Below are 26111 nucleotides of genomic sequence, written 5' to 3' on the forward strand. Positions count from 1 at the left end.
CTATTGTTGTTCAAAACAGCATCATTAAGCAAAAACTAAAATAAATAGTTGAATAAAGTGTGTAAGGTGATTGCATTCCTCTGACTTCATGTGTTCTATCTACCATCTTAAGAAAAAATCTGACAACGGTAACATCAGCAGTTGGTGTCGACGCTTGTTTGTTTACCGTTTTCTTCTTCTTCTCTTATAATGCGTGCTGTGATTTTTGTCTCGCTTCAGGGCCCCCGTGTTTCACGTCATACCGCTATGAACTGTGGGCAGTTCCCTCATACGAAAAGGGTCTAAAAACAGCTCAAAATGTCCACGAGAGAGCCCTCGTGCACTTGACGATTTGACAGTGGGACGGCCCTAAACCCTCACAGACTTCCCGGGAACGCCCCTCAAAGTCTGTGAGTCTGTGAGGGGGGACGTTGGGATTGGGCTTCTGTCGGCGGAGAGAGACGAGGGAGAAGAGAAGCTCTGGTGCCTCTCAAGCAGCCGTGTGCTGAATGTAGCTTGTCAATGTCACTTGTCGTGAACCGACCAATCACAGCCTGGATGGGGGCATTTAAAAATTATAACAGACAGGTGTCATTTACACTGAGAATGCTGGGAACAGGTCACAATCAGAATCTCTCCATCACTTTTTTAAAGCTTTTGTTAAAAATATTCTGAAAAACAGCAACTAGAAATGTTTAATAGCAAATGAAACAATGCACAATAAGAAAACATGCAATGCAATTGAAATATAGAAGAAACTAATTTGCATTGTCCAAAAGCTGATAACAGAATTATATTCAATTATATTTTGAATTGTCACCTGCCACCTTAATTTAGTTTCCTTATATAGCACCTTAGTTTAGTCAAGCGCTGGACACAATGATGAGTTGGCGAGGTGGCTGGCAGGGCTGGCGAAGGCAGAGGGCAGACAGGAAGGAGATGGCATCGTACAGAAAGCTGATGAGGTCATTGAGTTCAGGTGGGTTGCTCAGCCAGGTGTCCAGGATTGTAAGCCATGCACACAGGAGGACAAACAGAGAAGGATAAACAAGGGAAACACACAGAGAGACACTGGTGATAAACCTGATTTTCAGATCAGTTCACTTCCAGATTGTGGGTCAGTTTTAGATGAATTCAGTAATTATGGCGTCATGGCGCCCAAACAAATGCTTTGAATGGGAGCATATCAGAGTCCTAACTTCTAACTGTAACTCTAGAACTGGGAAACAAAGGATTCTGGGAACACAGGACCCTAAATCATGTTCCCATTATGTGCATGTAAATCTATGGAACTGTTGGGATTTTGGTTTTGTGTTCATGTTTTTCATGTTTTTCCTGTTTTCAGTCTGTCATGGTTTGGGGTTTCTTCTTTTGTTGTCTTGTTTATTCTTTGGCTCATGTTTAGTTCACTTAGTACCGGTTTTGTATCTTAGTTTTAGTCCTGCATTTTAGTTCTGTGTCTTTGTATTATTTTGGTCTTGTCTGCTTTGTGTTCTGTTCTCAGTCTGTTTCTCTGTTAGGTTGTAGTTTATTTGTATTATTAGCTTCCTGCTGGTTTTCATGGGTTTGGTTTTGGGTTCTTTGTTTCTCTAAGTTTATTTAATCTGTTTCTAGCTTGGTTCTCTTTCTGTTCCCTGATCCTGTTTCTCTGTCTGTCTCTGCCTTGATTATCCTCATGTGTCTCAGCTGTGCCTCGCTACCCTGCCTGGTTTATATCTGTTTTTTGGATTTTCCTGTGTTTGGACTTTGCCTTGTGCTCCTACGTAAGCCTGTTTGTTGATTTAATAAATGCCTTTTGTTGCATGGATGCAACTGCATCCTCCTCGCCTATGTCTGTATTTGGGTCCACGCCTCAGTTTCCTGCACTCAGCCTCTCTTGACAGGAACACATGAATGAACCCATTTTTAATGGGCTACAGCTCGGATTCACACTGCTGATTGGCTTCTTCTCAACAGCAACTGACTCTGAAATATCAAATAGACTGAACAACATGATTCTCTGAATTAAGTTGGAATAATTAAATCGATAGCGATCACTTCTCTCACTTCATAACTCAACATAGAATAGGCTGCTCTGTCAGTTGTAGATCTCATGCTCTATTTGATGCTTTGTTGATGTAAATGCTCTGCACACTTTCATAACTCAGAATTAAGCACATGTGACTCAGGGAGATTTTGCTGACTAGTGCTGGAACTTCTAGCTCCACTCTTTTCTCAGGGATTGAACTGAATGGGTTAGTCAGCAGAATCTGTTCAGTCTTGTCTATTCTTCAGGCCACAAACAAACACACGATGAACCAATGTTGCCTTTTTAGTGACCCTTGACCCAATCTCTTCTTAAAACAATAAAGCGGTAGTCTGTGTCACATGATTGTACGAGTTTAATCACTTTATGACCAACTTATCTTTTTAAAGACTCCTCAGAAAACCCGCTACAGAAACTCTTCCTCTGAGTGAGCTCACAGATTTGTTTGATCCAGAAGGAAGAGGACAAAATCATTTTAATTGGAGAAATTTTGCAGCAGTGAAGTAAACACATTTTTGGGGGGTTGTAATAGCCAGAGAAGGACTTTACACTCAACCATTCAATGGCAACCTTTAAAGAGGTTAATTATTTTATTTAGGAGTTGTGCCAAAACAGTTTTACATGGTTTAATTTTTTTTAAATACACCATATTTGTTATACTGCATCTTGACACAGTGTGTGTGTCAGCAGCTCAGTGTGTTTCTTCACCAGTGTTTTTGAGGGTGTGCCACACTAGCTGCTAGGCGAGCATTTTGACGTGTGTTGCAAAGTGATGCAGATAGGTTACGGAAGTAAAAGCTGGACTCAAGGTCGTCAAAGTGGGAGTGGGACTGAAGGCTCTTGAATTAAAAAGGAAAGGAATGGTGGTTTGCGTGAACAGAATGGCCTGGTATGGAGTCAAATTCCCGGCCTGAATTATTGTGCCAGTCCTCCCCTGTAGGGCCCAGGATTGTGTGCTACGCTGCTGGCTGGACTACAAACAAGTTGTTTTCAGGCAGTTCAGAGTTTTCTGTGGAAGATAAGAACTCCCTTTGGGCTGGACTTTGGGCTTTTTCACTTTGCAAACCTGTTACATGCACAAATGATTTATAACACAATAAAGGAGAGGGAAAAAGCATAATATGGCCTCTTTAAAATTAACCATCTCATTTTGGAGACGGTCCTCAAACCCACCTATTTTAAAGCTGTTTCTGATATTTCGTACCGTCAATCCTTAAAACAAAAAGTACAGGAATTTTTTATTTGTCTAGCTATACAAAGCTTTGAACCGGCATTTATGCCATTATGTAAGGAGAAGAAAATAATGGACAATATATTTTAACAGTTAAATGAAAATATAAAATGTAAAAATTATAGTTTTGGTGGTCAGTCCTACTTATGGCCCTGGACTAACATCACTTATAGAGATACCACCCACCTATTTTTCCTCAGGTCACCTCAGACTTCCTCTTCCTACTTGCCGCCGGAGGTTCGGTGTTGTCATAATCTTCTTTCAGTGTCTAGTGAACTTCTTTTTTTTTTTGCCACGCGAGCAGTGTAGCTCCAGGTCGGCTGCTCCACCTCTTTGGTTCACACTGAAACATGCCATTAAATTTTGTACACTCTTTGATGTTCATGGTCCCCAGAGGATGAATCTTTATTTAGCACCACCATCAGGTCAATCTTTAAATTTGTCCACTACTAAACTAGTGACATTCCCAGCAGTCTCGGCTGTACTTTGTTTTCAGTGCTAATAGCATATTAACTAAGATGGTTATCGCAGTAAACTTTCCTGCTATCCCCATCTTCAAGAACAGCCTTTTTAAATGTTTCATTAGGATTTTTAAAACCTCCAAATGATTTATATCAGGGTAGATCAATAAAAGACTTGAAGATTGATTTGTTCAGGATGACATTTTACTCCTTAAGTGACTTATGTTTACTCCTATAACTTATTCTTAATGTTAAATGTAGAAAAGGGTTTAAAGTGTATTATACCGCTCAGTTCCCTCGGGTTAGGGCTTCTTCTCATGTAAAGGTAAGATTCAGGTGCAGAGAGACAGGAGGCAATGATTTGCTGTTAGTAATTAAAATATAAATTCTCCAGACTTTGTCTTCAGTCCTGGCTGTTCATGTCAGAAATAAATGGCTCCAGATAGAATTTGTCACACACTAATAACTAAACCCATCTAAGGCTCCCTGGGGGGAAAAAGGGCAGGACCTGTGGAAGATGGTTCAGCGGGGGACAGACATGCCATCTGTGATGTCTCTTTGGCAAAATTTCTATCATTTTGGGCATTCATCTAGGTCCAAATTGTAGACAGAGGCAATGTGTCAGCAAAGAAAACAAAGTTTTACCATCTGGGAAGTTTACTCCTGAATCAAAGGCAGAAAGAGACGGACGACAGCGCCCACTGGGAATTTATTTCTCCTGACCAAAATGCAGTTCACAGCTCCAGACGGTGACTGGGATGTAGTGACGCCCCCAGAGAGAGAGAGAAGAAGAAAACAAAACCTGTTGGAGACAGAGAACCATTTATTTATGTCAAAACACATCAGTGGAAATAAAACTGCTGTCACTGGGGTGGGGGTGATAAATGACCCACACATGCTCCATACGGGATTTAAATCACTGGTGTTAAAATCACCTGAACACCTGTAGTAAAATAAATAGTTATGTGGCCATTGAAACTGTAGTGATATTACGAGCTATTTTTATCACCCACATGGCAGAGATGCTCACAAGTCTTTGAGCTAGAATCCAAGTCAAGTCTCAAGTCCTTTGTGGTTATAATGAATGTTGTATCACCTGCTGCGTTCAAACCAGGCTGCTTATAAAACTGCTTCGCTATAAGGAATTCTGTAACTGTAACCTGTTTTTCATTTACAAAGCACAACCATGTAATATGCAATGCAACTAATGACAGCTTAAACTATAATTCAACACGACTCTCAAACCAGTGTAATGTTCTAACTAAACAAAACTGTAACGTTAGCTAACTAGCTAGCTACGTTAGTGACAAAGGTGTTGGCAGCCCCCCCCCGATGCCCCAACCCTTACCGTTACCATCAGAAATGTTAATACCTAAATCGAAGTCTCTGACTTTATGCATGTCAACTGGCTGACCCGACACGCCTCACGGCCGTTGTGCTATCAGGTAGGGTTACCTTTGGCGTAAAAACCTTACGCTTTGTCACGCTGTCTGAAAGCATCAGGTATGACGCACTGAGATGAGAATGTGTTGTAATTAACTTGATGGCAGCCAGCGGGACGTAAATGATTACGTTATTCGACCACCTCAGATTCGGCAAGTAAACAAATGCTCATTCATCTTTTCATAATGAACGACAGTCGGAGTTAACCTCCCGTAGGTCGTTGCTAAAACAAGAAGCAAGCTAACGTTAGATGGCCAGTGCTGAGCTAAACATGTTCACTAACCTCAGGTTACTAACCTATGTTGCGTTCAGCCCTTCTTTGTTTGGGTCTTGTTGTATGAAGTTTTAAAGCCAAAGTTTGATGAATGGCACAGCAGATGCCGGTGTTTGTTGTCTTCTCTCACGTCTGGCCTGGTCTAAGTTATCGGTTACGGAGGAAGGGGAATAACGGCAAGCTCATCAGACTAAAAATAAACATTGCTCACGAGTCTCGTACCTCGAGTCGGAGTCAAGTCTGAAGTCTTTTAAGGGCGAGTGTCATGCTCCCTGGAGGGCGTTAATGCAGGGGCTGCTGTGGCTACTCTTATACAAAATTTTTAAATGTCAGCTGTCGTCTTTAAGTGTGCATCTGACATATTGTATTGCACAGCCCCCTGATCGGGTCTTTTCCGGCAATTTCAGATGAGTAGGTTCAGATGTACGTACGCCCTAATGTTGCCTTAAAGGGGAATTTTTTTTTTTTACATGCTTTCCCCAATTCAAATAATCCTTTTTTGTAAAAGTCTTTTGTGTTTTTGTCCAGTTCATGAAATCCTATGGGTTCCAGTAGACTGTTTGACGTTACTGAACTACATGTTTACAGTCACTAATCATGCCATGAACCTGAAATGTTCTGATTTAATTTCTGCTAGCTCCTTAAAGATTCTCTGCTTGGAATACTAATTTGTGTCTAATAATATTCATACAAAGAAGAATTTGACAGCCTTGTTTAAAATTCTTACATCTCCTTCTTCTTACATCTAGAATCTATGAATATGCAAATAGCTCAGGGAAGTGGCTTTGCTCTTTATCGGAGGTGGGGAAGTTAACCAGAAGTACATTTGCAAAAACAACCACTTAATTCCCCTCCTTGAAGTCTTTTCTCTTGTTAATCTGATCAACACTGTTTCTGTGTGTGGATCTGGGTCATTGGTTTCCCCCTGTGGCCGTTGGAGAGAAAACATGCTCTACAACGGTGGTTGTCTCAAAACATTAATGGGGCTGTGTGGAGTTTTTCCATGAATTAATTTTAATAATAATAATAATAATAATAATAATAATAATAATATAATACATGCCGCTGTGAAAGACTGGCGACCTGTCCAGGGTGGACCCCGCCTTTCGCCTGAGGTCAGCTGGGATTGGCTCCAGCCCCCCGCGACCCTGTAGGCAGGATAAGCGGTTGATGATGGATGGATGGATAAAATATATGAACAGTAGATAAAAACATGCAGGAATACATAAGAGCAAGGGGGTGACTCTATAAATAACAAAATAACAAACAGCAGCAGGTGTAATTTAACATTATTTGATGTTAAAAGCTAGTCTAAAAGGAGGGTTTTGATAAGTGATTTTTGAAAGAGTCTATGTCGCTGCAATCTCGGATGTGTATGGGTAAGGAGTTCCGGGGGGGCTGCAGTGGTGAAAGCTCTGTTGCCCCAGGTGCGGTGCTTGGTGCGGTTGTGGGAGGGATTGTGGTGGTGGAGCAGATCTGTGAGGTAGGAAGGGGTCTTGTTATGGAGGGCTTTATGTGTGAGGAGGAGGATTTTCTACTGAATGAGTTGGGGAACAGTGAGCCAGTGAAGATTCTGGAGAACAGGGGTGATGTGGTCACGGGTGCATGTGTGGGTGAGGAGGCGGCCAGCAGAGTTTTGCATATATTGAGGTTTATTTAGGGCTTTGGCAGGGGAACCATAGAGGATGCTATTGCAGTAGTCAATTCTGGATGTAATGAAAGCGTGGATCAGGGTTTCGGCAGCAGAGAAGGTGAGTGGTGGGCGGAGACAGGTGATGTTTTTGAGGTGAAAGAAGGCAGTCCAGGTGACATGGTTGATGTGGTGGTGACATGTGATGTGGTGTCAAAAGTGAGGTTGCGGATGTGTGGGGATGGAGACAGGGTGGAGTTGTTGGTGTTTTTTGTGAGTAATTTGGGGCAGATGATGATCAGGTCAGATTTATTGTAATTGAGCTTTAAGAAGTTGGTTTGCATCCAGGTTTGTATGTCGGTGAGGCAGTTGGTCAGAGTTGCAGAGGTAACTGTGGTGATGGATTTGGTGGAGATGTAGATCTGGATGTCATCGTCGTAGCAGTGGAAGTGGAGACCGTATCTACATATGATATTACCGAGTGGCAGGATGTAAATGATGAACAGGACAGGACCAAGCACAGAACCTTGGGGGACGCCTTGTGACAGAGGAGCAGTGGAGGAGGAGCAGTTATTGATGTTGATGAACTGTTGTCTGTTGGTGAGGTAGGAGAAGAGCCAGGAGAGTGCAATGCCAGTGATATTGGAGTAAGTTTCCAGTCGGGAGAGAAGCAGTCCTCTAACACCACAAAACAATAGGCTCCAACATAAACGTCACCTAAGGATAAAAACAACAATGAAGGTTTATGTGTGGAATTCTGTCAGGCCAAACGAGACTCAGATGATGTAGGGTAGAAATGCAGAGCAGTTGCTAATGTTATCTGTTGCAAAACTGTATCGCTTTCCACGTGACTTCACCACTAGCGTGACCCATTTTACTCACCTGTGTACCACAGGTATCGTGTCAGTGTTGATTTAGCCTGCAAGTATAGGATGTAACGGTAAAAAACAAATGTGGAGCGATTTGTTTATAGTGATGCAGGGCAGCCAGCTAACGCTAAGTAGCTCGGACCTGCCGCTGTTTGATTCGTAACGTTCAATGTAGATTTAACGTGAGCCCGTTCTCATCTCAGGGCGTCATATACCGACGATTTGAGAGAGTGACAAAGCGTAGGTATTTGACGCTAAAGGTACCGTCTATGAGACGCTCTGGGGCGTCCCATACAGACCGGACGTGCTAGCAAGCTACGTTCATGATGGTGTTGACAGCCCCCCCCCAAAGCCCCTACCCTTACCACAACCATCAGAAATCTTGGTACCTAAACCTAAGTCACTGAATTCATGCATGTCGACCGGCTAACCCTACAGCTGGGGGTAGGGTTACAGGTAGGGTTAGCCTCCCTTGTGTTGCTGCAATGTAGCAAACGGGGGCGTTTCATACGGACGCTGAAGGGTATCTTTGCATAAAATCCTTACGCTTTGTCACGCTGTCTGAAAGCGTCAGTTATGATGCATTGAGATGAGAATGTGTTGGGTTTTACCGATATTCATGCTAACGGCATTGTTCATATACTTGTCTACATACTTTGTGTGTACCTGGAGAATTAAACGTGAATCCACTAGGGGCCAGATCAGGACCGGATCATCTTCCTTGACAACCTTTGTTTGAATTTGCACAACGTAAACAAACCAAACATAGCGACACTCAAGGAGGTTATGGTTTTAATGAGAAATCATAACAATCTTGGTAATTGCGGACTAGCTCCAGGAGTTTTACTGTAAACATCCCGGCATACATTTTTTAAAAGTCTGCTGCTGACCTTCTTCTTTTGCGTTTAATGACGGTTGGCAAACCAACTGCATCCCCCTGCTACCTGGGCTGGTGCTGCCCCCACGTTCATGTGCGAACAGGGCGATTAAAGTGCATTGCAAGTTTAGAAACAGAGTCCCCCCTCTCTTGCCTCACAGTGGTTTGGTCCACAGCCTGCTTTCCCTCTCACGGGAGTCCGGTGGCAGAAAACCAGTTCAAATCCTTCAGTAGTTGTGGAGCTCCAGTAATGTAAAGCAGGCTGGCAGGGCTGTTTTATGCACTTTAAACGTTGGATGAACTGATTCTTGTCTTTAATACAGATGATGTTGAGTCATTAATAAATGAATCATGACAAAAAAGTTACAATAACTGATTATTTTTCCATGAGCCCACTCTGTTTTTATAACATTACCTAGCTTATTTGGTAGCTTGTTTAACAGTTTATTGGACTGGAACTCATCTTCTACAGCTAGAGATGTGAAGATTGATCAGCTGGGGACTGAAATAGGCTGTTTTATTTCATCTGCTCAGCTCTGACCAGTGTCAAATATCCAATTTTCTGAATGTTACAATCAGGCTGCGCCGTTTTTCACATGTGTGCACAGACAGTAAGCTCATGTCACAGCCACACACACACGGGCTGAAACACGTCTCAGGTGCGTGGAAGTTATTCACAAGAGTGAAGAAGACGCAGCGCTCCCTAAATCTGCAGAGAAACACACAGAAAGAGACGCTGTGGACATTTAAAGCAGGCAGCAGGTAAAGACACAGTGAACACAGCTGCTGGTGACGATGTCATTCACACCACGGTGGTCTCTATCAGTGATTAACAACAAGCCTCCTCCACACGAGGCTCATCTGCTGCTGGGAAAACGGAATCACGGGTGAACAAATAATAAATATAAATAAAATAAAAATAAAACTGCTGACAGATAAAGTCAGAGCAGACAGAGACAGACAGGTGTAGGTGTCTGCTTCTGTGTCTGACGGGAAAAGAAATGTGAGCAGATTACTGTAGTTTGTGATTAAAAACAAAAATAAATTGGAGAATTAAAATGGTGGGCAATATATTTTCAGCTCCTTCCAGTGAAAATGTTCATTTATATCCAATGTTTCATTACAGCATACAATTGAATGGACCCCAGTGAGAACATTTTTACTGGTGCTGATGGGGATCCTAATAAAAAATAGAATTTTCAAATAAATAGTTAGAAAAATGTTTGCGTATGCTGTTAGTTATCTTGGAAAGAAATAAAATCGGAATCTGTCAAAATTAGCAGGTCAGACCTTTTTAAAAAATCAGTAACTGGAATCAGCAGCTCTTACTACAGTGATAATCCTGTATGTGAACCGATGTTGGGCTGATACCGTAGATCCACCTTTGGGTTGGGCTGGGCAGATCAGTTGTCCTGCTGCCGTTAAATATCTAATATGTATATATGTATGTAAGAGACATCCTCTATCCCAGAAGAAACCTAAATTACTATGTAGCCTCAAGGACACAAGTTATTTAGGATAATATGGCCGTGTGGTGAAGACTTCCCTCTGTGTACACGTATCCTACAAGCAATTTTGGCTGTAGTATTTGTGTCCCCCTCAAAAATTTCTCTTCTGACATTTTCTGTTTGTTCTCCCCCCCCCTACTGTGAGATGAGATTGCTTCTGGGGAATGTTCATAATAAAATTCAAATCAATCTGGCCTGTAGTTTTTAAGATATCTTGCTCGGGACCAAAGTGTTGGATGGACTGACTCCGCTTTAAGAAAGGAAATGTGTGACTCTTGTAGGTAGCAGAAATATTCTACAATTCTCTCAAATCAAAATATATTGTTAATAATATTTATGTAGTAATGTTTAAAACCATGAAACATTAAGACACCAAGTGCATAATGAAACATCATTAAAACACAGTTTTACTTGATGCTGATTTAATGAGAGCCCTGCATGCAGACAGCAGGGGCCCATCAGGCGAAGGAGACATCTAATGATCTGCACAGAAAAATCCTACTCCTCGTGTGAGGGCACACGCTGATTCATGGGTGAAGTTTTCAAATGATTGGGCTACGAATTTCCACTTCACTTATCTTTCTCCGCCATGTGAGCCACGGGGTGCTCAGTGTAAATCTTCCTTCTTTTTTTTTAACAACTGAAGTGAAGAAAATGTCCTTGAATGTGGTTGATCACCAGCTGCTCTGCAGGGTAAACTGAGGACGTCTAAAGAGCTAATGCATCAGTTTCAAACATGCAGAAGTAGGAAGTCTTAAGCTAGGGCTCACACAGCCAACACCTTCTCCATCACAGACATGCTGAACATGTGGCAATAGGGTCACCAGTTGGATTGGACAATAGATTCATGGTGTTTTGTTCAGCACTACATTCTTTCAGCTCACCGTTTGATCTTCCTTGTTTCCAGCAGCAGCAGCTGTTTTCATCAGCGGCACACAGCAGACCAGCTGGTGCAGAAAGTGAAACGTCTAGCAGCTAAAGAGCCAGATCATTTTATCAGGAGTTTGTGGAAAGTGTCATGTTGTCTCTGTATACCTGCGTCCAGACCTCTAAACGTATCAAACCTTCATGTTATTCAGGTACTTGAGTATTAGGCTTTGGACACCTCTCTAGAGGTCAGGATGGGGACTAACTAAACACCAATCAGCCATAACATTATGGCCACCTACCGGTCATAATGTAGTTGTTCCTGACCTGTCGAGGCCTGGACTCCACTGTGTGACACCTCTATCAGAACCAGCAGCAGCTCGTCAGTTAGATTGGACCACACGGGCCAACCTTCGCTCCCCACGTGCATCAATGAGCCTTTCCTTCCTTGGACCACTTCTCTTAGGTACTGACCCTTTCAGGGCGTTTTGGAGATCTCATCTGTATCAGAATCAGTACTGAACGGCGGCATGTGCTGAGGGACAAATATGTATCGGTCGCCCGCACTGATTCAAGTTAGATTACAGCTGGTTGTAACACGTAAAAGCTGAGTAGGCAGGAAAAGGGTGAGAGCTTTTGTCATGTTGGACTTCAGAGAACGAGAATGTGGCCAGAGGCAGTGAGTCCCAGTGCAGACCAAACCAGAGGCTAAAAGAGAAGACTGCAAATGAATGATCCTGTGGCTGCTGGACGAGGAGGCAGCTGCTAACACAGTCATCTACGCAACTGCTGTAAAATGGAAACACAAAAAGAATAATAATAATAATACGCTTATCTGTGTAGAGGAGTGTGGGTCTTTTAGAAAAGCCAAACTAAATCCAGAATAAATGGAAACACATCTCACATACCTCTGCCTTCAATCAAAAAAAAAATATGAAACAACTGGCATTTTAATTTAAATTGCTTTACAGAATTTTACCCACTAAACAACAATGATGACTTGTATGTAACACGTATAACTTACAAGAAATACACTGAGAGATGGGGAAAACTTAGACCAGTAGAGGGCTGGTGATAAAGTGATCTAATCAACTGAAATGTGTGGCCTATCAACAGCGCAGACCTTTGCTGTAAAACATGTAAGAAGCATGTGCAGTAAGAACGCCAACATGCGGAAATGGTCTCTGACTGGGCAGGAAACATCCTGCAAACAGGGACCAGTGATCTGAGTCTAAAGTGCTGAAATGTACGGAAGCCCTAAGCGGCCATACATTAAAATTTTTTTAACTCTTATAATTATCTCGATAATAAACCATAGCTGAATACAGGGGTTGGCAGGTGCATTTCTTTACGATAATTTCAGATAGATTATCAGTGTCAGTGGTTAGTTCAGTTGGTGGAGTATAGGGCGTGTAATCCAAGGATTATGTGTTTGACTCCTGCTCTTATCGATTTTATTTTCTTCTTTTGTGTGTTTTTTATTATCCTCTTCAACAAAGTTATGATGAGTTTCACACATTTCCCGACAGCTATTTCAAAGGTTTGGAAATGGCCGTCAGGAAATGTGTAACGTTAAATGGATTCCCATGAAATTCCTCTGCCTGTGAATGATGGGAAAATAAAAGTCCTTAGGTTAATCGATGTGGCCCAATCCTCGGGATGCACACAGTCGAGTAACAGTCTCTTCATAAGAAATTTGTTGAAGAGAATTATGACCCGTTATCTCGAGATCACAAGAAAATGATCCCGCAATAACGAGAAAAGTTTTCCAAAACGACATGTTAGATCATGAGCAAGTACCAATCCAGTGACAGGCGTACCGAACATTACAAACGTTATTTAAGTTAAAACATGTCACCTCTGACTTTCTTCCACACGTGACTCAAACCTCTGTCTCCTGAGTGAAAGTCAGGAGTTTACTTGACACACCCATCCACCCCACCACCTCCTTACTGGGACGCTCTTCATACTACCTCATCTGACTTCTGACACTAGAGTCACGGCCTAACAAAAATCTAATATTGGTCATAGATAGATAGATTAGAACAGTGACAGAAATTCTCCTTCGACAAGGCTTTTTTAAAACGTAAATTTAAAACAGCCGCTGTACGATATCTATTTTGCCAGATAAGCTGCTGCATAATCGAACTGTACGGCCATTTCTCTGGAAAGGGCGGGCTGAAACAAAGCTTTATTGATCTGTTAGCTCTCTGAACGCTGAGGTGATTGTCAGTGACCCTGTAACACCAATCAGAAGAGGAGTTGAGGGATTCAGCAGAGTTCTGGCTGTTCCATCCATTCAGTGCACTTTATTGATAGTCAGACATCTTGTTAAGGCAGATGGACATTCCTTAACACGCCAAGGGGTAAAATTGTTCAGCTCTAACGATTTTTACTTCCTGCGTGACTCATGTGTTTCCTTTGCCAAGGACTTTTCAATACAATTATTTATTATTTAGCGCCAATTTGAACAGATCATCTTGGCTTACTGACTTTCAGCAGCCACATTAAAATTACAACGTCTGCCTACGATCACCTGAAGAATATATCAAGGATTAAAGAACTTCTGTCTCAGCAGGAAATGGAAAAACATGCATTTATTTTCAGTCAACTCGACTACTGTAACGGTGTCTTTACAGGTCTCCTTAAAAATCTGACAGCTGCAGCTGATTCAGAACGCTGCTGCTCGAGTCCTTAATAAGGCCAAAAGAGTGGATCAAAGAGGTTTTTACACTGGCTTCCTTTTTGGCAGATAACTAGTTTTATACACTGCTGTTTTATAAAGCACTGAACGGATTAGGGAGAAAATGCAGCATTCAGTATGATACACCATTTAACTGGGGACAAACTCCCAGGAAACTGCAGGTCTGCTGCTCTCAGTTCTTTTAAATCAAGACTTTTTTTTATTTAGATTAATTTCTTACACTGCACTGCAACTTTTACTCTCCTGTTTTATTGGTATTTTCTATTTAACTCTGTTTAATTGTATTTAAATTGCTTTCATATCGCCTCATGTTGCTTTTACATGTCATGTAGAGTGGCTGCCTGTTGTGTACTGAGTCAAACATGTTCCTCTACTCTGCTGAAACCTACAATCCAGTTTTCCCTGCAGAGTTACAGCTGTGGAGCGGGATCAGGGAAGCCTGTTGGCACCAACCAGCTGGATCAGAGGGGAGGATGATGGGAAAAATGTTGCCGTGGGCCATCTGGCTGCTGAACTGTTGTCTCTGTGTGGATTCATCATTAACTGAGTGAACCTGCATCAAGTAAGTAATTCACTTACTCCCTTCCTGAGCTAATGCGGGTAATGTATGACACTATTGGCCCGTGAACAAGAGCTCAGAGAGAGAAAGATATATTCATTTTTAAATGGCAGTTATTTAACTTTTTACTCACCCAACTGGTTTTATAAAGACTTAAATCACATTTTCTGTCCTTTCTGCTGCCTGATAAAAGATTTAAGCTCTTGCATAAATTTCCATCCACCCATTATCTATAACGGCTTATCCTTTGCAGGGTGGCGGGGGGCTGGAGCCGATCCTAGCTCACATTGACGAGAGGCGTGGTACACCCCGGGCAGGTTGCCAGTTCATCACATACACACATGTGGGCAGTTTTGAGTCACCAATGAACCTATGAACCTGCATGAGTTAGGATTGTGGGAGAAAGCCTGGGGGGTCCTAAACCCACTCTGACATGGGAAGAACATCCAAACTCCACACAGAAAAGCCCCAGCTGGCCGTCCGGTTCGAACCCAGAACCCTTCTTGCTCCGAGGCGGCATCACCAACCGCTGCCTTTGCAACCCGTTCTCCCTCCCCGAGTTGTCACATATGGACGCATGGTCCATATAGTGTCATATGTCATAGTTCAGTGCAGTCGGGGGAAGCCCTGTAGCGTCACTTTTTGGTGGTATGGTATTTAGCAGAAAAGACGTAGTGAGGAGGTGCTTGGGGTGGACGTAGGGCCAGAACCCTGACAGTGAACCAGGAGACTGGGGTTAGTGTCCCGTGTGAAACAAGAAGTCAACATTAAATATTTTTATTTAAGTTACGCGAGTTACGTAAATTGCGTAAGTTACGCAAGTGACGCGAGTTTACTTACGTGTTAAGTGACCTACGTAGTTATTTTAACACAAACCAGGATCGTTTCCTAACCTCAACCAAGAAGTTTTGTTGCCTAAACCTAACCAAATTGCAACGTTTCACAACTTTAATAACGTGGCGTTTGAAAATGAACGCTAGCGTGTTATTTTGCATATTTATTGTTGCTAACTTTACCGGATGTTGCATATTTGTTGTGGCTAGGTGTTGCTAATTTGACCGTGAAGCCCTAAACGTCTAAAAATGACTCTAAAGGGGTACCCAGGGCGTTAACAAGCAGCAATATATGGAGTTGGGAGTGAGAATGTGTTGGCCTGTGATGAAACTGTGTGGCAGTTTGCTTTACAATGTAAAGCCTGGTTTCGGTCTGCCAAGACAGATCTCTAGCATGCCAAATATCTGGAGCTGTTACCGACTCCGTATCCGAAGGCACACAGGCAGCTACTTTTTCATTACAAAACAGTTTTTATGCGCCTCGGCTCCAACTCTCTCTGTAACACAGACAATCCCTGCTGCCCCCCTGTGAGAATCAATTTGAAACATGGTTTCGCTTCATTTCCTGTGTTACATCTCGAGTGTGTTTTCTTGACAGAACCTGGTTTGGAGACCAGATGGAGTCGTCGGGTGACAGAGTCATCAGCTCGTGTAGTGGGTGACCTCCTGTCGCCGGCCGGTCATGTAGTGACGACATCTGTATAGTCTGAACAGCACAGCGATCTGCCGACGTGGAAAGTCTTGTAGTCTGCTCCGGTCTTAAGCGTTGTTCAGTCCCGTTGTGCCCTTCATGTCAGATTAAATTCATTTTTTTTTGCAATGTGGCAGATTCATTTGGTGGTTTGAATCCCTGCAAAACATTTGTCAACGTCTGATAATAAATGTCGCTGTACACTTAAACTGGCTCGTTTCTCTGCACAGGACAGACAGAAAGGTGTTTTTAGAAACACACTGTCAGCTCTGTTTGTCTGTATTTGTAAGCTATTTTATATTGTTAATTGGAAAGCAATGTTTAGGCATTCACCAGGCATGAATACAACTGTAAAAAAGAGCAGGCTGAGTCAACCACTTAGAGCAATTAAAAACCAAACACCTGAGGTGATAAGATAACAAGATTCAATTTGTATAATAATAACAAACAAATGAAAGTTACTGAGTTTTTTCATAAGATGTGTTTACTTCAAAATCTTTAAGAACACCAGTTGTGACACAAACAGGTAGTTTTTTATTCAATGATTTAATCTCCATTTGTGCAGCTTGTTAAGTCATTTTGAAGACACTTTATTCCCAAAGAGGTTATTATAACACTGAAGGACCTACATGTGTCCTTCCCTCTGTTTTATAGGACACAGGTGCAGGAGGGTGGAGAGGGTTATGAAGTCTTTCTCTAGCCCTTAAATCTCCGGTCTTGCCCTCTGCAGTGTAGTTTTGTCTAGAAATGACACGCCAGTCCCTGGTCGGGCACGCGCCTCCGCGGACACCCGCAGAACATAAAGTGAGCTGCGCGCGCACGGGGCTCAACAGTGATCCAGTAACGAGCGGCGGTGAGAGCAGCTCCGGAAAGTTGAGAGCGCCTGGTGAGGGCAGGAGAGAAAACACAGCGCGGGGTTAACATGAGCTGCGGGAACTCTGCGCACCTGACAGCGCTGGAAGTTTCTTTTCTCCAGGAGCGCAGGAGGTGATGCGCCCTGCTGGACTCGAGTCGGGTCTGTTACCAGAGAGGATGGCAGAGTTGGGGAACCAAAGCACCACGTCCTCATGGAACCGGTCCGCTGGAGGACAGGACCGGTTCAGCAGCCTGGATGACATCGACGTGCCGGCGGACGGCTCCCCGGCCCTGCGCATCGTCATCTCCATCGTGTACTCGGTGGTGTGCGCCGCCGGACTGGTCGGGAACCTGCTGGTGTTCTTCCTGATGAAAGGGCGGCGGGGCAGGAAGAAACGCTCCAGCATCAACCTGTTCATCCTCAACTTGGCCGTGACGGACTTCCAGTTCGTGCTGACTCTGCCGTTCTGGGCGGTGGACACGGCTCTGGACTTCAGCTGGCCGTTTGGAAACGCGATGTGCAAGATCATCCTCTCCGTGACGGTGATGAACATGTACGCCAGCGTGTTTTTCCTCACTGCCATGAGCGTCACCCGGTACTGGTCGGTGGCCTCGGCGCTGAAGGACCGGACCCGGAGGCGGGTGTGCCCGGTGCGTTGGGTGATCGCCGGTCTCTGGGTCTCCGCCACGGTGGCCTCTTTGCCCACCGCTATTTTCTCCACGGTGAAGAGCGTGGCCGGGGAGAGGCTGTGTCTGCTGGGCTTCCCGGACGGCCAGTCGTGGCTGGCGCTGTACCACCTCCAGAAGATCTTGGTAGCCTTCGTTTTCCCCATGCTGATTGTCACCGTGTGCTACCTGATGCTGCTGCGCTTCGTCCGCCTGCGCAGCATGAACAACAACCAGGTGAAGCGGAGGTCCAGAGTGACCCGCTCGGTGACCATCGTCGTCCTCTCCTTCTTCATCTGCTGGATGCCCAGCCACGCCATCACCTTCTGGGGCGTCCTGGTGAAATTCAACGTGGTCAACTGGGATAAGACGTACTACATGGTGCACACGTACGTCCACCCGGTGACCGTGTGCCTGGCGCACACCAACAGCTGCCTGAACCCGGTGCTGTACTGCCTCATGCGCCGGGAGTTCAGGAAGAAGATGAAGGATCTGTTCTGGAGGATTTCCTCGCCCACTGGGACGAACACCTGCCCCCTGAGACCGTTCTCTGGGACGGTGAGAGCGGAGCCCGACGACACGCAGGTTGTCATCCCGCTGAACAACGTGGAGACGGAGAACTGCAGACTGTCTGTTTTAACGGACCAGTTCGACACCGAACCGCTGCAGAGGTAAACCACACTTTAAAGTAAAAAACACAATAACAGAAAATCTTTGAAACCAGCTGACATCAACTTCTGAGTGATGACTGATCTTTTAAAACTATTCACTCAGAGAAACCCTGACTGTCCTCCTGAATCCTGGCGAATTGTCTCAGCTTTCCTCACAGCGACATTGTTCTTTGTACTGTACGTGTTGCTGGAGTTTTGACAGCTTGTCTGTTATTTTTAACAAAACACTGCACACAAGATCATATTTGGCCTCAGTATTTCGGAGAACGCCGTGCAAGCTGTGCCAAATCCATCTCTCGTATAAAACGAAGGACCGGACAACTAATCACTGCTATACCTGGCGCATGAGATGTTTCTGACTTTGCATCAAATGGATTTGATTAGATTTTATCGCAATTTAAATGTGTGAGACACAAAAGGAGAGAAATTACATTCACGCGTAAATTGCGCACCAGGACGCGCGGTGCGTAAAAACCAACCATCTGCGCTTTGACTGCTCCGAGTCCGACTGGGATCTCACATAACAGTTATGCTGATGTTGTTTTTTTGATTTTGAAAAGCTTACTCTTTGTTTTTTCCTCTACTATAAATGAAGTGAAGGCTCAGTGTCTCATCCAGTGCTGCCTCGCCCTCTAAAGTGCTCTCTGTGTAGAATTTATGTTCCAAGCAGAGGAATCCGGTCACAGTCCGGTCACTGTGCTGCAGGGAGGATCCGGCCCCGATCAGACAGAGCGCGAGTGCCCTTTTTGTTGAAGTATAGAATTGGAAAAAGGAGCAGCTTGCTGAGTTTACATGAAGTAAACACACAAATCGGATCTGATCTGAGTTGAAAACGAAGCTCTGTCTGATCGGCTGCGCAGCATCACTCTGTGGAGTATTATTAGTGTTTGTTGTGGCTGATTTGTAAAATGTACAAGCTTGATTAAGTGAATGTAAAACAAATACCTGCCAATACAACCTTAAAAACAATGTTTGGAGAATAAAATATTTCCTTTGTGTTGACATTAATCCAAGTGTTGGTGCTGTTTAAGGTTTGTGTTTAGATGTTGAAACGGGGCTGCAGGCTGTGCTGCGTTCAGGGGTTCAGTCTGTGAGGCAGTGGATCAGATTTACTGGCAGAAATGTAGGAAATGAACTCCAGTGTTTACATGCCAGCGGCCTCAGGGCTGCTCTGTCTGTGTGTGACTCCCTCTGCTGTGAAGATAATCCCAACAGCCTGGGGATGACTTTTATTTGAGACGATGAAGATAAATGTTTATTTTTAAATGTTTAAGATTTTTTTTTTGTTTGCATCAGAGCACTTAAAGGAGCATATTTTTGTGAACTTCTGTTCCCTCAAAGATGTTTACTTTAGACATTTTAAAGGTTAGATTTAGTTTGAGCGGTTGAGTTTAAATTTGTTTTAATTCTATATAACATCACTTCTTTTCTCATGCACATAGTTTACCTCACAGCTGAGCTCCATTCTGATTGGCTTGGTCCAAATTTGTCCTTTCCAACCAGCTTTGAGGGTTTGAAGTGAGAATCATCCGAGCTGCTGCTGTCAACCAATCAGGGTCCAGAGCTTTAAATACTGATGTTAATGTCAAAAATTCACTTAAGTTACAATATTTGGAAAACATTAATAAGTAAACACCAACAAATGATTTTAAAAACTTGTTTTTAAAGCCTATTTAGAGTAATTTAGAATAATATCAAAATATTTGCAGATTAATTTTTTATCCACTCATCATTTAATCGACTAATCGTTGCAGCTCTAAAAAAAAAAAAACACACAAAACAAATGAGTTAGCAACGTGTTTTCTGATAATGCACTGTGAAAAGTCATGGCTCTATTTTTAATTACTAGAAGTGTATTTTCATCTAATTGGTACAATGCTGCTAAAATGCTGCCATTTTATTGTAGTTCATGTTTGAGTGTAAATGTTATGCAGAGTTATTTGGACTCTGAGTGGTCAGGATTTCACCTTTTACTGAAAAATAAAGTGTTCAAATAAGCACAGCTTTGCCATGAAATTAAGCTTAATGGTAGAAATGTTTGCAGACACTGCAGAGCAGTTGAAATAAAATTATAAAAAGATAAAATAACTCGATCAAGAGTAAACTTGTTATTTGCTTCTGCTGTAGCATGATGGTTTTTTAAACACACCCTGGTTGCCTCTGTCTGTCCAGTCATGCCAGCATTTGCGGCATTTAAGATTGAAATCCTCCAAAATGTGTTTACTTCATTTGAGCTGCTGCTGTCAACCAATCAGAGCTCATAATAATTAGCAACAGCTTTATTACCAAGTAGTTTTATACACATACAATTAATTTGCTTTGGTGAGTCGCTGCCTGACATAAATAAATCTAAAACTGTGGAATAAACAAGCTGTACAATAAAATAAGAGAGTATTTGCATTGTGACAGTTATTTACATGCAATTTTATCACATTCCTATTGTGCATACATTTGCGGGGATCACCCGGGCCTTGTTGCAGATGGGAGGAAACTGTTCATGTGCCGTGAGGTTTTGGTCCTGATAGGCTGGTCTACAGGTTCATGCCAAAAACTCACTTTTAACTAAATCAAATCACTTTGCATAACATGTTCACGTCATGAGTGTTACTATCTTAAAACAAAACAATAAAAAGTTAAATGTTCTCATAGAAATGTGTGGTTTTCTGTGGTTTTGAATGATAATTGTGCTATTTTTAAACACTACAAATGTGAGCTTTTATGGAGGGGTAAAATTTATGTAAAATTGGAACTAGTGTGGACAAAAGGTTGTATTCTTAACAAAAAGGAAATTCCTCCAAATCTGTTGGAAGAAATGAAGATCAAATAACTCTTGTGACTCGAGTTTGAAACTTCTGAGTTGATTTCTTGTGTACTTCTGCTTTTATAAGTTAACCTTAATTAGAAGAACTGGGAAAACGTATTTGGATTATATCTAAAACAAAACAAAAGAGAGCAGCAGGAACATGCATAATGTGTACCTGTAAAGCACTTATCAAATGCAGCGTTGCAAAGGGCTTCACAATAAAAAAAGAGGACAACCAGGACAGAACAAAGAGCAGCACGTACTGCACATTATGTAAAGACAGTCCAGCCTATAAACACTGAAGTGGACTTTGCCCCTCCCTTACGAGCCTGCAGAGGCGGCTCCATGAATCTTTCATCACATACTGTAAAGCTGCAAACTACTGGTCTGTGAATATACAGCTGCCCATTATCAGAGAGGTCTGAGCTTACGAACACACACACACACACACACACACACACACACACACACACACACACACACACACACACACACACACACACACACACACACACACACACACACACAGTGCAGTGGTTTAATAAGGTCAGCAGTGCTTCCCTGGCAGCTGTGGTGGCTTCAGTGTAACTGTATTCAGATTTAATACACAGAGTCTGAAAGCAAGCTTTTGACTTTGAAGACGCAGACAGGACAGGTCCATTTACTTATGTAATGTCTACATTTCCTACCACTAATCAACTTACAGTTCATAACGAACTTCCACATTTTAAATCCTACATTTTCTTACCAAGATGTTCTCAAACAAAACTAAAAGGTCTAATGACTCCACTAGGGATGTTTGTTCCATCTCAAAGAAGAACAAAGAAAGAACAACCTCTTTAGACTCTGACCAGTAGTGCAGCTGAAAATGTTCAGCTCATTCTCATTCTTAGGGTGTCAAATACATACTTTACTTTGTCAAGTCCTTTGGCGTCATAGTTCAAAGCGCTTTAGCTTCGTCATTCAACGCTAAAAGTAGGCCTTGTATAAATAACAGAAGATCAGAGTAAAGCTGGATTTATACTCCTGCGTCGGGTCTACGTGCGTAGCCTAAGCATGTAGCCATGCATTTATACTTGTGCGTCGGTGTCTGCGTCATTCTGCAACTACACCGCCAAACGCTAGTTAGCGGTAGCGCTACAGTGCTCTGTTTAGACCTTTCGTGGCCGAGCAGGCTAACTTCCAGTTTAGCCATCCACAAACTTGAATGGGGGTAAAATTGTATATGTGTGGCTGCGACTTTTCAAATGTCATCGACCGAATGGATCACATTCTGATAGTGAAACGAGTCATTTCGCTCGGGTTGGGATGGTCAAATATATTGATTCACTGTGTTACAGCCGCTGGCACTTCCTGTCGGCTCGGAGGCATTGCGAAGCTTCCCAGCTGACCAATGTCTCAGAGCCAATAGTTCTTACGATCCGCACCGCCTCGACGTGTAGTTACATTTTTGAAGAAGTGCATGTGAGGCTACGGCGTTGATTCGATGCAAGTATAAATCACACTTTATGTTGGGGATGGGGTGGGGGTTCAGAAACTGGACATTCACCCAGTGTTTGTTTCCTGTGTGAAATAAAAAGTTAATAATAATTCTTTTTAGTTAAGATACTTAACTTTTGTAAGTTAATTCACAAACGGAACATTGTCATTTTAACCCAAATCATGATCTTTTGCTAAACCTAACCAGGTAGTTTTGTTACCTATAGCCAACCGACGTTTCACAACGTTGTTGTGCAAAAACAATGCTGAAGAGTACCCGGGGCGCTAAAAAGCAACGGCAAGGAACATGAATCACATTTAAAGTTTTCCCAAGAACAACCAACTCTGGTTCATCCTCATCCACCCTCCTTCTTCTCCCCCGTTCAACAAAGCTCGCACTCATTTCTTTCTGTTACTTTCCTGCCCCTGTGGACCCATTATAATCTCTGGCCATGCTGTGGTCTCAGTGGACATTTTCCTTACATCACGCTCCCCTTTGTGCTTTAACACCACAAATCTAACAGACGAAAAATGTGTCCCTCTAATGAAGAAATATCACTGCATCTCTGCAGAGCGGTAAATGATCTGGTTCGCCCAACCTCACTTCTGCCTAACATCTCTCTTTTCACTCTTAATGATGAGTAAAAGTACCAGCCCTTCGCTTCAAGTCCGTTTTCCCATCCATTATTTTAACAGATCAAACAGGATTGATTCAATCACCAGAAGAAGAAGTGGAGTGGGCTTAATTATTTGAAACGCTAAGCCAATTTAGAATAGGGAAAAACGTAACTATTCCAATAAGAATTATTCTAAATATTTCCCTCAAGTCAGGTTTGCCCACTTTCACCGCTACCGTTAGAGGTAGCTATCAAAATTTCAAATATCACTGGAATTACCAGGGTAAAATAGAACAGATGCATATTCTTTTTACATATTTCAGACCCAACAAAGTCAATTTATAATCTGCTCATTGTATCCTTTCACACTTTGGGGAAATATCTGGGTACAAATTGGATTTCAGCAAGAGTGAACATCTGCTAGTCAGCACTGCCGCTCGAGTGTTCCCACTCCATACATCACCATTCAAGATCTTTTGGCTTGAGATTACTCAGAAGTGAACCTGATACTTTCTCTGAATGATTTGACCTGCTGCTTGTTGCTTTACAAGTGTTTTGAGCGCAGGTCACGTCTTCCTCTGACCTTGCCAGGCAGTGTAAACTAACTAAAAATAATATCTTGTGTTTTTCAGTGCATTGCTATTTCCCTTCAGGTCTGGTCCTGCCTTATTTTCAGTTACACTACTTGGCTGCTAATGTTGAACAAGCTAAATACTGATCCTCATGACCAATGTTTCTCTCAGTACACAAAAAATATTATTGCAGTCCAGTGTAAAAATTTGAGTCCCCTTAAAGTCCCCATGAAATCAAAGGTCGATGTTTATTTGTTTTATTGCATTTGCCTTGCGCTCTATGTCACCAGTACACCAGCATCTGGCCCAACAATGATAAAAAAATGTTGTTTTGTAGGGATTCTTGATGATATTATAGAGTGTAACGCACATTCAGCGCTATTGGCTACTGCAAACTTCCAAAAATATGTGCTACAAGTCCGCCCCTTTGTGTTTTAACAGGAAACACGTACATATAAAGAAGCAGATTTCTGTTTCAGCAAACTTTAAAGAGGTGGTATTCTGCTTTTTGACTTTTCCCTCTCCTTTATTGAGTTATAAACCTTTTTTGTGCATGTAACAGGTTTGCAAAGTGAAAAAGCCCAAAGGGAGTTCCCATCTCCCACAGAAAACTCTGAACTGAAAACAGCTCGTTTGTAGTCCAGACGCTTCCCTTTAATCCCTGTGACGTCACAGGGATGAAAGCTAAACGCGCCTCATATAACGCTCGCCGAGCGGCTCCTCAGACACGCCCTCAGAAACAGCGAGCTGCAGCACACAGCTCTCCTCTCCCTTCCAAACTCTAGCTACCCTCCAGGCAGTCAGTGGACATAAAGTTGTTCCTGTGATGTAGAGACAGAGCTCAGTTAAAACTTTATGGATACAGATTAATAACTCGCCGCTCTGAAACTCTCGCTCCAGTCCGGCTGAACCCGAGCCGTTTACCGGCTTCTCGCTGACCCGCCCTTCTCTGCTTCTGATTGGCTAATAGTCCTTAACTAGGAACTGAGCATGTGCAACTCCCAACAAAGATTAGAGACAAGATGTATCACTCCATAGCTAAAACGAAGCCTTCAACACAGGCTGAAAAGAGGAGCTGCAGCAATGTGCAGTAGGACAAAAATATAACCATGGAAACCTGCTCTGGTACAACCTCTAAATAAGATTATGAACCTGAAAATGAGCAGAATACCTCCTCTTTAAGCATCTTCACTTTACCATGCCACTTCATGCAAACCTGCTGTTCCTGCCCGCTCTGTAGGATTATTCTTTGTTATTAAAGCATGGCTGTGGCATCATTTCAGTTAAAGGTTCCATAGATGCAAATCAAACTTGGAGAACTATCTCCTCGCTCCACATAAAAGTGTCACATCTGTGAGCATCTGCTGATGTGGTACTCCGTACAAATCATTTACTTACTTTGCAATGAGTTAATTTGATTATAACCAATCCTCGGGTACTTTGGTATGTTGCTGGTCGCACTAAGTTTGAGTTTTGTTGTGGTTGTAACACCTGTGTCCACAACCCTTTAGTCCGTGCCAGACATCACTGGATTCAATGCAAAACTGCACACAGGGTGGACAAAACTTATGGTGTGTTCACATACAACGCAAAGTGATTTTCACCTCATGATTAATTATAAACCTAATTTATACAGCACTCATCAAAACAGAGTTACCAAGTGCTTTATATGGTTGAACACAAATTGAAAACATTTCAAGACAGAAGTTTACTCAAGCAATTTAAAATGAAAGTTAAAAGAAATAACCTTCTGCAACAGTGATACAGTTGAAATGGACACGATAGAAAAGGAAGATGGCACTAAAATTAATAAAAGGCTGTTATATGTAAAAGTATGTTTTAAAGTGGTTTGAAAGATGTCACTGATCCTGTAAGCCTCAGGCTCTCAGGCAGGTGACCTTTTAGGTTTAAACCTGAACAGAGCCCTGACCAAGGATCTGAGACGGCTCACGGGAGAGCAGCAATTCAGCAATGTAGCTGGGAGCAGAACCATGAAGTGCTTTAAAAGTGATCAATAAAATCAAATCTAAAACTAACAGGTGAGCAGGGAAGAAATGCTAAAACAGGACCCTTAATCTAATTTACTACAGCCGCGTGAACCCAAAATAAACATTTTGCTGATTTTTAATTGCAATAAATAGATCACAGTGATGCTGAAACAACTACATCATGATGCCGATTTGTTTAACATAGGATTTCATACTTTGTCAGGTCTGTCCACAAGAAGACAAGCAAACGACTTTTAAAAATGGTTGTCTTCTAAAACGGTGTTAGGTTCAGTCAGGGCTATGCTAAGTTGTTTCGTCGTAAAGATTTTCAGAACTTACCAGGTAGACCTTTACCACATGTTCTGGTCCTGTCCCTTTTTATAACTTTGCATTGGAAGTCTCTTACTGAATCACTTGATGAGGTTGTGAGATTCTCAATCCTTGTATCATCAATCACTGCTGCCTTCAGGGTCCTCCCAGATACAAATGAGATTGTGTTGCTTTCCTG

At 42.6% G+C, this 26111-nt stretch overlaps 1 protein-coding gene across 1 annotated transcript; it reads left to right on the top strand.

Annotated features, from left to right (window-relative positions):
- Positions 1–16824: 16824 nt before the first annotated feature.
- Positions 16825–19112, top strand: rxfp3.3b (relaxin family peptide receptor 3.3b). The gene is made up of 2 exons (XM_046037961.1): positions 16825–18144; positions 18248–19112. Exons 1-2 carry the CDS (start codon positions 16943–16945, stop codon positions 18501–18503), a joined length of 1458 nt encoding a protein of 485 aa, XP_045893917.1. The 5' UTR covers positions 16825–16942; the 3' UTR covers positions 18504–19112.
- The last annotated feature ends 6999 nt before the right edge of the window (positions 19113–26111 follow it).

The sequence above is a fragment of the Micropterus dolomieu genome, linkage group LG22, assembly GCF_021292245.1.
Source record: "Micropterus dolomieu isolate WLL.071019.BEF.003 ecotype Adirondacks linkage group LG22, ASM2129224v1, whole genome shotgun sequence".
Classification (NCBI taxonomy): domain Eukaryota; kingdom Metazoa; phylum Chordata; class Actinopteri; order Centrarchiformes; family Centrarchidae; genus Micropterus; species Micropterus dolomieu.

Excerpts from the sequence above, each read along its gene's own strand:
- rxfp3.3b (XM_046037961.1), top strand. The coding sequence starts at position 16,943 with ATGCGCCCTGCTGGACTCGAGTCGGGTCTGTTACCAGAGAGGATGGCA. Across the intron at positions 18,145-18,247 it reads GACACCGAACCGCTGCAGAG|AGAAACCCTGACTGTCCTCC; the intron begins GTAAACCACACT and ends CTATTCACTCAG.